Source organism: Dioscorea cayenensis, chromosome 7 (assembly GCF_009730915.1).
Source record: "Dioscorea cayenensis subsp. rotundata cultivar TDr96_F1 chromosome 7, TDr96_F1_v2_PseudoChromosome.rev07_lg8_w22 25.fasta, whole genome shotgun sequence".
Lineage (NCBI taxonomy): Eukaryota > Viridiplantae > Streptophyta > Magnoliopsida > Dioscoreales > Dioscoreaceae > Dioscorea > Dioscorea cayenensis.
Window position 1 is genome coordinate 14677040 of NC_052477.1, and position 14112 is coordinate 14691151.

At 37.4% G+C, this 14112-nt stretch overlaps 1 protein-coding gene across 1 annotated transcript in view; it reads left to right on the top strand.

The window, feature by feature from the left end:
• Positions 1-10239, top strand: part of LOC120264873 (probable NAD kinase 1) — a gene marked incomplete at its 5' end in the record, with an annotated part of 32130 nt that extends 21891 nt beyond the window's left edge. Inside the window, 1 exon segment of the mRNA XM_039272749.1 lies at positions 9656-10239. Within this exon segment, the coding sequence (XP_039128683.1) occupies positions 9656-9964 (309 nt within the window).
• Between the last annotated feature and the right edge of the window lie 3873 nt (positions 10240-14112).

Consider the following 14112-nt stretch of genomic DNA (forward strand, 5'->3'; position numbering starts at 1 on the left):
AGTACATGACCTAGTTCCTTTCCTAAGAGCAATAGGAAGGTCTATAGGATTAGAAGGCACTGATTGAATGAATACAGACTCTAACTCTATGGACTCAAAAGTTGTACCAGGATTTTTCAAATTCTGGTGCTGGATTAGACTCTTGGCATTGAGAAGGTATTGAGGCATCTTTCTCACTTTGAATATGTTTTCCTCTATTGCATGTTTTCCCGAACAATCTTACATCATTGAAGCGTGCTTTGTTTATTGTCATAGTGTATGGTTTATGTTCAAGCTCTAAAGTAGGCCTTATGCTTTGCTTATTCAAAGAATCAAGATTGAAAGTTGTTTTAATATTGGTGTTGCATGTTACACAATTGCAAGCATATGATTTTTGCTAAGTAGTAAATATAGTAAATAAGTTATCGATCCCACGAAGACTAAGTGTGAATATTAATCTATTGCAACAATAGGCTATCTAGACAATTAAAAGGTGTAAAGATGGAAGACTAAAAATAGCAAGTAAGAGAAACTACAAAATGGGTATGCAAAAATGCAGGGCTGTGGACTGAAGATCAGGTTTTGGTAGGCCTAGGTTAGGGAACTCGCCACAAAGAGTAATGAAGATGTGTTTGAATCTCAACTAGATTTAGGTAGATCGATTGAAAGGGTAATAATCCTTAATTACTTGTCACTCTCTTCCAAGAGATAACAAGTTGATTTAGATCAAGCCACCCCCTACTTTCATGGTAGATGAACTCTCTCAAAACCCTATTAAACTCGATGATTAAACAACAAACCCTCAAGAGATACCTTTCAGTAATTTCACGACTGACTTAGGAATTTCCGAGATCTAGAATATTCTTTCAGTTATTCTTGATCCCTAAGATAGAGCAAGCAAGGCTTTCATACTCACAAGCTATGCAACACAAATCTTAAGTCAAATCAAAATAATCTACCATTAAATAATCTACCATTAAAAGAAACAGACACATCATTCATCATTACTTTGGGCTAATCCCAAGCCTAGAGAAAAGTTCTACACTTTCATGTCTTGATTACAAAAGAAAACAGGGAAAGTAAAAGTCATGTAAAATCACAACACATCAGGACTTGGAAAACCCCCTTTTCTATCCACAAAAGCTTGATCACCAGGTTTTCAGCTTTTATTTTCCCTTTTTCGGCCTTCTTTAAGAGCCTTTAGAACTCCTTCTTCTTTCTCCAGCAGCCAGTCCCCTCTGCTTGTCTTCCTTCTCCTCGGAAACCCTATCTTGATGCCCTTTATACCCTATGTCAGGAACTTTTACAGACCACATGTGCGTTGTGTATCCTAGAAAAGCTCACCCACCTGGCAAGTGTTGTCATTGTCCTCTGTGCCTTTGGAACATCCTCAATTCATCAAAGTTTTTGGTTAGCTCCAGCTTCCTACATGCAAAGTAATTGAAAGAAGTAGTTTGTGCACAAAGGGTGAATAATTCATTATAAAAGCTAGGAAAATGCATGCTTGATAAAGAATAAACAGCTGAATGCATAACAATGATTATGCAGTTTTTATACACAACATTACCATAAGAATTATCAATCACAAACACCGAGTCTTCATATCCTTTTTCCTCCTTAAGAGGAGAAATGAAAAAACTTTTAGACTCAACAAAAGTAACATCCATTGTGACAAAAAAGGTTTTTTTTGTTAGAATCAAAATATTTATACCCTTTTTTTGCCAGAGAATATCCTAGAAAAACACATTTGTTGCCCTGAGATCTAACTTATCTTGATTGTGGTTGTGTATATTGTGAGAATAGGAAAAATAATTTGGATATCAATTAAGAAAAAAAAGTACAAAGGGTATATATAGAGAAATATTAGGGTTTTGTGGTATGGGCCCAATATGGCCCATTAACCAATCTAAACTCTAATACTCCCCCTCAAGCTGGAGCATATATGTTGAACATGCCCAGCTTGTTACATAGATTACTAAAGGCTTTGACACTTACACCTTTGGTGAAGATATCCGCCAGTTGTTCAGATGACTGAGTGTATGGCGTAGAGATGACTCTCTTTAATACCATATCACGAACATAGTGACAATGAACCTCCACATGCTTGGTATGCTTATGAAATGTTGGATTATTTGCAATGAATATGACGGTTTGATTATCACACAACATTTGCATAGGTATTGTGACTGGGAATCCTAACTAAGATAGAAGAGACTGCACCCAAACCCATTTCACAAGCTATCTGTGCTATTGATCTGTACTCTGCTTCGGCACTCGATCTTGAAACCACATTCTGTTTTTTGTTTCGCCTAGTAACCAAGTTTCCACAACATGCATACAGAAATCCGACGTAGACTTTCTGTCTCCTCTATCGGCAGCATAACCCGAGTCAGAATAGGCTGCAATGTCTAGGTGACCATGATTCTTATAGAGAAGACATTTGCCGGGAGCTCCTTTAATATATATAAGCACCCTGCCAGTGAACTTCTCGTGGCTCATAGATAAACTGATTCAAGAGTCCAATTGCGTAACTGTTAGATAAATGAGCTTGCCAATCAAACGTTTGCATTGACCTGGATCTTTGAGAGATGGGGAAGATGTCTCCCAGAAGGGTGGTGACTGCTCAATAGGTGTACTTTGGTTTACAACCTAATAAACCAGTCTCCCCAAGTAAGTCCAACACATACTTCCACTGTGAGAGTGTCATCTATCCTTTGGCATATGCAAACTCAATACCAAGGAAGTATCTGGGTCGTCCCATGTCTCATGTAACGAAATGCTTCATTAAATGCTCCTTAGTTCTCTGAATGCCCTGATGATTGCTACCTGTAAACAAGATGTCATCGACATATACCGCAAGTACAACACATCTAGATGAAGTATTCTTATAGAACACAGAGTGATTCACATTGCACCTGCGAAAATCATCTGCAATTGTAATTACACTAAACTTTTCAAACCATGCACGAGGACTCTATTTCAGACCATAGATCGCTTTTTTGAGCTAGCAAACTAGATTCTTCCCCTGAGTAACATACCTCGAAGGTTGCTCCATAAACACTGTCTCAACTAAGTCTTTATAGAGAAAGGCATTCTTTACATCGAGTTGACAGAGTGCCCATGATCGATTCATAGCTACCGACAATAGAATGTGAATGGAATTCAGACAAACAACCGGTGAAAAAGTCTCAGCATAATCAACACTATAAGTCTAAGTAAAACCACGGGCCACCAACCGGGCTTTGTGATGATCAACTGTACCATCAGCTTTGTGCTTGACAGAGAAGACCCATGGGCAAGTGACGACGCCGACATCAGCAGGGTGAGGCACGAGCTCCCGATGTACCACGAGATCTCAAGGCTTTCCATTTCCTCATCCATTGCCTTCTGCCATTGTGGAAGCATACGTCCATCCTGGTAGTTCCTGGGGATCGACTCAGCAGACAAGGAAAGAACAAAGGTGCTGAAGGATGGGTGAAGATTATCATAAGAAACAAAAAGTGAGATGGGATGTTTGGTACAAAAATGTATACCTTTGCTAAAGGCAATAGGAAGATCAAGAGACGGGTTTGCATCATCCGGGGAGACAATCGGAGGGGGCAGATCTGGCGGTGGTACATGTTGGCGGCGATGATAAACCTGTCTAAAACGGCTATCATTTGGATCTACTGGAGGAGGCGTCACACTAGGCACAGGCAGAGTGACCAAAACAGGAATAGGGAGAACAATATCAGATGACGTAGCCAACAAATCCTAAGAACCCGAGTCAAAAAAAGATTGAGACTCAAAAAAACATGGCAGCCATAGACACATAGTACTTCCGACTAGTCGGGTAGTACAAACAATATCCACTCCACATTGGGTGTGGGAATATCCGACAAAGACACATTTAAGCGCACGCGGGCACAACTTATCCAAACTAGGAGTTAAATCCTGTACAAAACCAACATAACCGAAAGCATGAGAAGACAAGCGAAATAACTCAGTATCAAGTAGAAGACGACGTAGAGGGACCTCCCCCCTAAGGGGTACAAAAGGCAGTTAAGATAGCATTAGACCACAAATACCTAGGGACATTACGCTCCACTAAGAGAGTGCGTGCAACATCTAAGATGTGACGATGCTTTCTTTTAGCAACCCTATTCTGCTGAGAAGTGTGTGGACAGGTGGTTTGATGAATAATCGCAGAGGACGTACACAAAGAATTTACAATAGAAGATACAAATTCTAAAGCATTATCAGTACGAAGACATTTGAGAACAGTGGAAAACTGATTTTGTACTTCCAAAATAAATGTTTTAAGGACATCAACAATAGATTGACGGTCTTTTAACAAATATACCCATGACACTCGGGAAAAATCATCAACAAACACAATATAGTAATGATGACCAGAAATAGACGCGACTCTAGAAGGTCCTCAAACATCACAATGAACTAGATCAAATGATGACCAACTAGATACTAGAGTAGAACGTTTAAAGGTAGCACGATGATGCTTACCCAACTGACACGACTCACATTGAGATGACTCGACCCTAATCCAAGGTAACGCCTGCTGAAGACAACTAAGAGAAAAATGACCCAATCTATAGTGCCATATGAGTGATGACTCTGTCTCCGAAATAGAAGCTGCCAAACCACAAGGAATATCATCACGCATCAACGTATACACGCCGTCACCACAATTACACCCTAAACCAATCTTCTTCCGCGTTTGCAAATCCTGAAAAGTGCAGTGAAAAGGGAAAAAGATAACACTACAATTCAACTGTTTAGTGATCGCAGAAACAGGTAGCAAGTTGACAGGAAATTCAGGTACAAAAAGAACATCATTTAATTTAAGCTGAGATTAAGCCTGCACAACTCCATACACTAAGCAAGATCGTCCATCGGCAATTGCCACAGAACAAAAAACAGATGGAGAAAGATTTTAAAAAAAAAGATTTTGTATTTGTCATGTGAGAGGAGGCCCCTGAGTTAATAATCCTGGAACTGTCCCTGGAAGCAAGAGAGGTATTACCTGAGGAAATAGGAGAAGAGACTATGGCATGAGAAACTATGCCCTGTAGTTGTTGGAACCACGCAAAATCAGCCTGAGATATAGTAATTAACTGTTCAGCACCAGAAGTAGGTGATGGATCGGCTAACTCTGTATTAGTATTGACCATTACCGAATGACCATGCTTATCCGAACAACGATTCTCAATGCGGCCCATCCGTCAACAAAAGGTGCACACAAACCTACCCGAGAATCACCACAGCCGGATCCTTGACCACCACGAGAGGAGCTTTTACCACACCCACGAGACGAAGACATGACGACGAAGAGACAAATCCTTCAGCAACGAGACAAGGAAATCACTGGTGTGGGCTGAGGAACATCACTTGGTGCCTGTAGAATAACGGGAACGGCGAGAGATGAGCGGCGGCTAGTGGTAGAGGTGGCAGCGGCGGGTTGAAGGCTAGGGTTTGGAGTGGCGGTGGCTGCGGCGGCGGCTAGGGTTTTGGGTGGCCGCTAGGGTCTAACCCAGTGCTCTGGTACCATGTGAGAATATGAAAAATAATTTGGATATCAATCAGGAAAAGAGTTACAAGGGTATATATTAAGAAATATTAGGGTTCTGTGGTATGAGTCCAATATGGCCCATGAACCAATCTAAACTCTAACATATATGAAGAAAGGCAACACATCCAAAGACTCTTAAAGGTAAATCTGAAGTCAGTCAAACATTAGAAAGAATTTTTTGAAAACTGTCAGAGTCTAAAATTTCAGAACCCTTGATGGCATCCTGTTGATAAGATATGTAGTGGTAAGAATTGCATTGGCCCACAAGTACTTAGGAACTTTAGTGGTAAACATCAAGGACTTAGCTACTTCTAGAAGGTGCCTTTTTTTTTTTCTCTCTGCTCCATTTTGTTGAGTGTCATTGTAAGAGCTATGATGAACAATTCCTTTTTAAAAATGACCCTAAATTTTGATTAAAATATTCCTTTCCATTGTCACTTCGAAACACTTGAATTTTTGTTTGAAATTGGGTTTCGATCATATTATAACAATTTTAAAAACATTTTCAACTTCAGATTTTTCTTTGAGTAGATAGATCCAACTTAGGTGAGTATGATCATCAATAAATGTTATAAACCAATTTTTTCCAAAATTGGTTAATGTCCTAGAAGGACTCTAAACATCACTATGAACAAGAGAAAAAGGCATAGATGGTCCATATGGTTGAGTAGGAAAAGATGCACGATGGTGTTTTGCTAATTGACAAGTGTCACACTGAAATGATGATAAACTTTTATTACAAAACATTTTTGGAAAGAGATGTTTTATATATTGAAAGCTAGGATGACCTAACCTACAATGTTGTAACATTATTTCATCATCAATAGTACTAAGCATGCACCAAGATTTGAGGATTGCGGTTGCTGACATAGAGTTTTCGTCATCAAAGTAATAGAGACCTCCATACTCTCTAGTACTAGCAATCATCATCCTTGTATCCAGTTCCTGAAATTCCCAGTAATTTGGGAGAAATTTAGCGTAATACTTCAAGTTACAGGGTTATCATACTGACAGACAAAAGGTTAGAAGAAGGATTTGGAACATGAAGGACATCATGAAGAATAAGAGTGTTGGAGATGACAATTGATTTCCCAACAATTGTTGAGAGAGAACCATTAACAATCTTAATTTTTTGATTGCATGCACAAGGGATATAGGAAGAAAACAATTTAGAACAACCTGTCATGTGATCAGTGGCACCTGAATCTATTATCCATGGACATTGAGATATAATTAACACATTAAAGACAATAGATTGAAGGTAGTTACCTTTCTCGGCTAAGGAACAAGAAGAGGAAGCTGGATTAGAGAATTGTGTGGATTGAAAAAGTCTATGAAGTTGTTCTAATTGCTGAATGAAGGTGTCCCTAGAGCAGTTTCAATGCTTTTATTCTTCTCTATGGTTGAGTGAAAAGCCTTCGGGTCACAATTGGGTTGCATGGGAATTCGTGGCTTCCAATTGGGAGGTTTCCCGTGTAAATCTCAACAAATCTCCCTATTGTGGCTTGGTTTGTGGAAGTGATCACACTACACTTTCACCTTTCTTATTAGCCCGTGCTAGAAACAGAGAATTACTATGATTGTTTCTACTTATTAGGGCTGAAACTTCTATAGCATATGAGTTTTTTTCACCTAACATCACCATGCGTCGACCTTCTTCTTGTCGCATCTCTACAAACACTTCCTGAATTGATGGTAGAAGGGTTCTACCAAGGATCTGGCCTTTAATATCATTAAGACTCTTACTTAATCCTTCCAAAAATTCAAACACGGTCATTTTCCATTTTTTTTTAAATAAGGAACTCTATCTGTGGTACAAGCCCAATTATCTTCATAGCATAGATTAAACTCCTGCCATAATGTCTTCATCTTGTTAGAATATTGAGCAACCTTATGATCTCCTTGCTTTGTTTGCCATTGTCTTTAACTCAAAAATCTGCGAAGAATTTTCGAAATCTGAGCATGTCGCCTGGACCGCATCCCACACATCCTTTGCGGTGGGAAGAAACAAATATGTTTTGCCGATTTAAGCCTCCATAGAATTGATCAACCAAGCTGTGACGGGAGAATTTTCCGATTTCCAATTCGGCCATGTTGGATTTGCTTGTTCTGGCTTCTGTCTCGCCAGTGAGATAGCCGAGTTTACCTTTGCCGTCGACCACCTTAATAGATGGGGCCCACTCCAAATAATTTTTACCATTTAACTTGTGAACAGTTAACTGGATATGAAATTCTCCGGTCTGGTGAGGTTTACGGACCCCGACGGTACGTCCCTATGCTTACTCCAGAAGATGTTGCAGTAGAGCAGATGTCGGCAGTCTTCGCTACCCCAAACATGGCTGTTTGCGCCATTATAACAGAGAAAAGAATGGAAATGGAGAAAAATCTGGCTAATTAACCTTGCTATGATAGTATGAAAACTGAAACTAAATGGAGACAAGAAGATTGTTTTTTTAGTTTCTCAAAAACTTTATTAAACACAAGGTACAAAGCTTCTGTTTATAGGGTTGTATCTAATTTCAGGAGTAATACAAAATAAAGACAACTATACAAAATAATCAATGATATATGCAAATCAATCAATGACAATTACACAAATCAATCAATGATAGCTAATCAATTATCTAAATCTTTCCATATTTTCTACACCCCGCTCTCGACTTGGTGGGTTACTATTGAGCTTCCAACAATTTAGTGTGCCTTGGTCTGAGTCTTCCTTTGCCTTTGAGATATGTGTGAATAAATTGAGAACGTTTGAGATAGTTTTTCCCATGGTGAAAGAAGAAAATTTGCATTAATTAGGGCTGGAACACGGAAGAAGCAATACTTAGAGAAGGAATGAATTGGCAGCAATTAAGGCTGGAACATGCAAGAAACAGTACTTAGAGAAAGAATGAAGTTCATAACAATCAAGGCTGAAACATGCAAGAAACAGTACTCAGAGTAAGGCACAAACAGGCATCAACGGAAGTTTCTTAGATAAGAGAACCCAGAAAAAATCCTGAAGCTCTGATAATTTATAGTAAAATGAAGCAAAATTAGCAGATGGGAAAGAGAGTTCTGATAAATGTATATATATATATATATACATATATTCTTCACTTCATATGAGTGATGCTACAAAAGTATTACAAGAGGACAAATAGGAAACAAAATCGCTCCTAAACAAGAAAACTTTCCAACCGAATCCCTCCAATTAAAGAATTGGTTCTATCCCTCCATTTAGAAGATTATAAACCATCTTTCTAATCTACTTAGCCCATTTTCCTAATCTATTTATAGCTCATTCACACCTCGACAACTATATTTTTTTGTTTTTTGTTTTGGAAACATGTTCTATTTTCTGTAACTTAGTTAGATTTGTCATGCAAAAAGGTCGGTCATTTGTAACCTATCATTAGTGTTGGGGATGGGAATGATGTAGGGAGTGGCATTTGTCTACCTTACTATTGAGAATCTATTTAGAATTTTGAAATAATTGATATTTAGGACATTCTTGAGGTCCTCCTAACAATGAAAGATCGAGTATTACAGAGATGGTGAGATTGGTGGAGTATATTCTAGTTAATAAAAGCTTTGAACCTTCTCGAATCTTAATGACTTTTGTTCCCATAAGACAAGGTTGTTGATAGTTGATTGGCACTGGGGTGGTCTTGATAATTTAATTTTTGGAAGTTCTCTAAGCATCAAACTTTCTCTGGATCATTTGTCAGATATTATTTGCATTTGGTTGTTAATAGCTGCTTGGAAATTAGAACTTGAAATTATCTTTCTGATCTTACTTCACATTTAGTATTAATTTTCCAATAGATTTTTCTGTGACTTAATCCTACTAATCACTAGTTTTTTGAGATTTTTCCTCCAATTCATACATTTGAGAACGTGGGATCAGAGGAATGCTATTTTTACCAAACAGTTTTACCAAAAATTGACTTCCCAGATAAATGATAACCATCCAAATCACCTTGGGATGCGTTATCCCAACCAAAATAGTATCAATTCAGTAAAGCTATTTTGTACAAATAGTCAAAGAACATTGAAATATTATAAAGCACTCTCATGTTATTGAATATTTTTTTGGTTTGTATCTAATATTTCAGAATGCAGGTTCCAGGCATACTTTTCACACCAATATGCCCACACTCTTTATCCTTTCGGCCCTTGATACTACCGGAGTATGTGACGCTCCGTGTGCAAGTACCTTTCAATAGTAGAGGCCATGCATGGGCTTCATTTGATGGCAAGGACAGAAAACAATTGGCCGCCGGCGATGCTCTCATATGCAGCATGGCACCTTGGCCTGTGCCTACTGCTTGCCAAGTCGACTCCACTAATGACTTCCTCCGTAGTATCCACGAAGGTCTCCACTGGAATTTGCGGAAGAGTCAATCCTTCGATGGACCTCATGATTCATAAACAACTCGTATTTTTTATTTATTGAGATCATCGTATATATTTCATGGCTCCCAAGTCTGCATGAATTTGAAGATGTTCAAAATTTATGACTGACAGCCCTTTTAGACCTGTATGCTCTGCTGCAGTGAAACTAATGGTGATTTTTAACTTATATGAAAGAGAAAAATGTAATGTCTGGTTTTCGTCTTTCAGTGAAGTCACGGGCGAGACCTGTTTGTTGTATCAGAATGCTATTTTTTTTTTTTAATATATAATCGATACTTACCTTAGTAAGATGATGAATTTTTGTGGGCTGCATTGATGGACGATGAGGTTTTTGTTTGTTGAAATTTGAAGATGAAAGTGTTTCCATAGGATGCATCTATTTTGACAAGCATGCATTTTGTTCATAGTAAGCTTCAATCCTTAAACCGATTTATAGTAAAACACATCTATGACCACCATCAAAGAATTTAGTTCTGCAGAACAATACTTTAATTAACAAAATTGACTTTTGGTAAAAAGTGAATAAAACCAAATAAATGTATAGTACATGTGGTCGGTGTTAAAAGCGAAAAAACTCAATACATGATTTATACTGATTTCGAACTATAGTTTAAAGCTATTTTTATCCATGTATTTATTTTCCCCCCTTTTGAATAACGTGGAGAAGCCCATGGATTCCAACCATGTTTTATTTGTCATTTGGCTTGATTTTTATTTTTATTTAGTTATTTTTGAATAATATATACTTATTTTTAGGGTTGTTTGGTTTACAGTAATGTTTCTGTTTGGTTCACAGTAATATAAAAACATTACCATAAGTTACCCTGTAATATGAAAATATTACCTCGCTTGGGACTATAGTATTAGTGATAGTGATAGTGATAGTGATGGCAATTTAAATTTATCAACAGTGAAATATTATCAAAAGTAATTACATTAAAACCTAAAACATGTGTCTATCTTAGATTACCTAGTTGTGGTAATCTAAGCTAAAATTTTTAGACAAATTTGCCCGTTGTCCTTAAAATGTAGTTTTTAACAAAAATAGGGTTAGAAGTGACTAGAAGTGATTATTATAATTTTAAAACAGACAATTTTGCTATTATCCTTACATTTGCCCTTACCTTTATAATTCTTTTACAATAATGCCCTCGACAGTAGAAGTTACCCATGCACCATACTTTTGTTTTATGCATCTAGGTTCATTTTTGTATTAAATTTTTTCTTGGATATACTTGGCAATGGATGGATGGGTACGTTTTATTACTTATTTTATTCATATTTAATAACTGTATACTGACTATGTTATAGTTTGATATATATTAATTTGTTTTGTATTTTTATTTATTTTTCACCTAAAAATTATATTATATTTTTATTTTAAGTTTATTGAAAACTTTAAGTTCATGGGTATTTTGGGAATTTTGATACTATATTACTATGATTAACCAAATATAGTAATGAAATATTGCCAATAATTTGAGTTATCAACTAAACATGATTAAATCAAATTAATGCAACATTTGCAGGCATATAACATACCCATTTCATTAGTCAGTTACCATGATAATCGCATTACGTGATAATATGTCATTACAGCGAACCAAATGGCTATTAAAGTTGTCCCCTAAAATCTCTCCTTCTAAGCTTATTTTTGAGGGGGCATTTGTCCATCCCTATTTGTTGGTTTTTTAAAACTAAATGTTTACTCTAAATTTGTTTTGTTTCTTCAATGAGGACGTTAACCCTAGCTGCCACCATCTTCATCTCACCTCCTTCCTCATCTTCACCTGAGGCTTCCTCTCCACTACCGGATTGGCCTCCGGATGAATCTATGCCGATGAGTTTTGATGCTTTGATATCTCTCTCTCTCTCTCTCTCTCTCTGATGGGTGGCAAGTAGAATGGAAATTTACGAAAGGAAAATAGAATAATAAGAAGAAAGGATTTAAGATGAAACACAAGAAGTAGAGAGAAGATAATTCAATTTCTCACATAATCCCCATCATCTCTTTACATGGCATACTTATAGACTTCATGAAATCCTAACAAAATAAGTAAAAAGATAATGATAAATAACAATTATTAAAGCAGGTATAGCTGACTCCCACTACCAAACGTGCCTTATCAATACCCTTCCCATCTAATTTCCTTGTCCACAAGGAAAATTCTAAAAGCAGGCTTGGATCTCCTCGGCGCATTCTCACATAGCTTTTGATGGTGACATGTCTTTTTAGTTAATGAACCATTGGGTAGTAGCCCAATTGTGTCTCTTAGCCATTCTCCTGTCAATTATTGTTAAAGGTTGAGGCTCAAACAGTTAGAAGTAACAAAGCATGGGTGTGAAAATAAGTTCGGAGTGATTGAATCAAAGTTGAGAGAAACATGGAACACATTATGGATTTGAATTTCATGCGGTAACCTAATCTTGTAGGCAACTTGGCCAACTTTAACCTCCACAACAAATGGGCCATAGTTATGAGCTTGTATCTTCCAGATTGCCTTGATTGCCAATGGTCTTCTTATATGCTTAAAGCTTGAGTAAAACTTGGCCCCCAATATTTAAACTGCTCTCAGATATTTTCCTATAAGCCATCTACTTTATTCTATGTTGGGCTTCGATCAAACATTTTTTAAGGAGTTGATTAATTGATTAAATGTAATAACTGATCCATTATTGTGTTCCTAGAATCTCTCGAGAAATAAGATAACTGCGATGGGGATGGATAGCCATACAATGCTTCAAAAAGGCTTATCTTGATGTAGCTATGAAAAGTGGTACTGTGCCAGAACTTTGTTAATGACAACCATTTCATCCATTGCTAAGGCAGGTCTCCCAGTCATACACCTCAAGTTATTCTCCAGATAATTGCAAGCCCACTCACTTAAACTTGAGTGATTCTCGCCAAAACCTACTAACAAAAATGGGATCACGGTTAGAAGTAATGGTATTAAAAAACCATGAAATTTGTAGACAAAATCTAACAAAACTTGAGCAACCAAATGGGTTGAATAAGGATGTGAAAGCCCAATGAAGTAACTGCATTCGATGAAGTGATCCATTACTATCATAATAACAGTCTTGCCTTGAGAACTCAGAAGGTCTTCCACAAAATACATAGTAATATTTGTGAAAACTCATTCTGGAATAAGCAATGGTTGTAATAAGTGTTGGACTTTTGCTGAGGAGAATAGAGAATTCAGAGAAGAAGACAAGTGAGTAGAAGATGTAGAGAATAGAGAGAAGTTTAAAGATAACAATACTTCACTTGCTTGACTGAATTCAAAGAAGGATTACAACTTAAATAGAGCCCAAAAGTTGGCACATAGTTTCATGCAAAAAAAAGTCATAATAAAAGCAAAAACATACAAGTTAAACTAAAACCAAATATAAAGTGATACTTGATAAAAGCCTTTCATGTTCGTACACATCAAAGGTTGACTACTCTTTTCCACTACCTGTATTCCCATTCGTTTAGCCCACAAACAGCAGCAGGTCTACAGTAGCATGCATTTGTCAATCAAATCCCTTCCTTGCACTCCATTGGCCAAGCATCATTACACCCACTAGCTTCTTTATTACTTAGTTTCAGATCACACTCAACACCCTCCTGTGATTTGAAACATTGCATTCCTAACTCCATGCGCAAACTCAGATGCTTTTGAATAGACAGTGCTTTTGTACATATATCTGCTAGCTGCTCATTTGTGGGACAGAACTCCAAAGTAATAAAACCACTTGTAACCAACTCCCTTAAGTAATGATACTTAATATCCATATGCTTTGTCCTACCATGCATGCCCGGATTTTTTTAGCAATAAAAATTGCAGATTGATTGTCACATTTCAAGATCATTGTACCAATTGAAGTAATGCCAAAGTCTTGAATTAATCTCCCAAAGCCAGGCGCTTGACATGCCGCGGTTGCAGCCGCAACATACTCTGCCTCAGTTGAAGATAAGGCAGTGCTCTCTTGCTTCTTTGATGCCCATGTAATTACACATGAACCAAGCTTGAAGATGTTACCAGATGTGCTCCTCCGATCATCTGTTGACCCTGCCCAATCACTGTCAGTAAATCCAACCAAGTTGAAACTTTCAGACTGAGCATAAAACACTCCTAGTGCTTGTGTGCCTGCAATATATCTTAGTATGCGCTTTACTG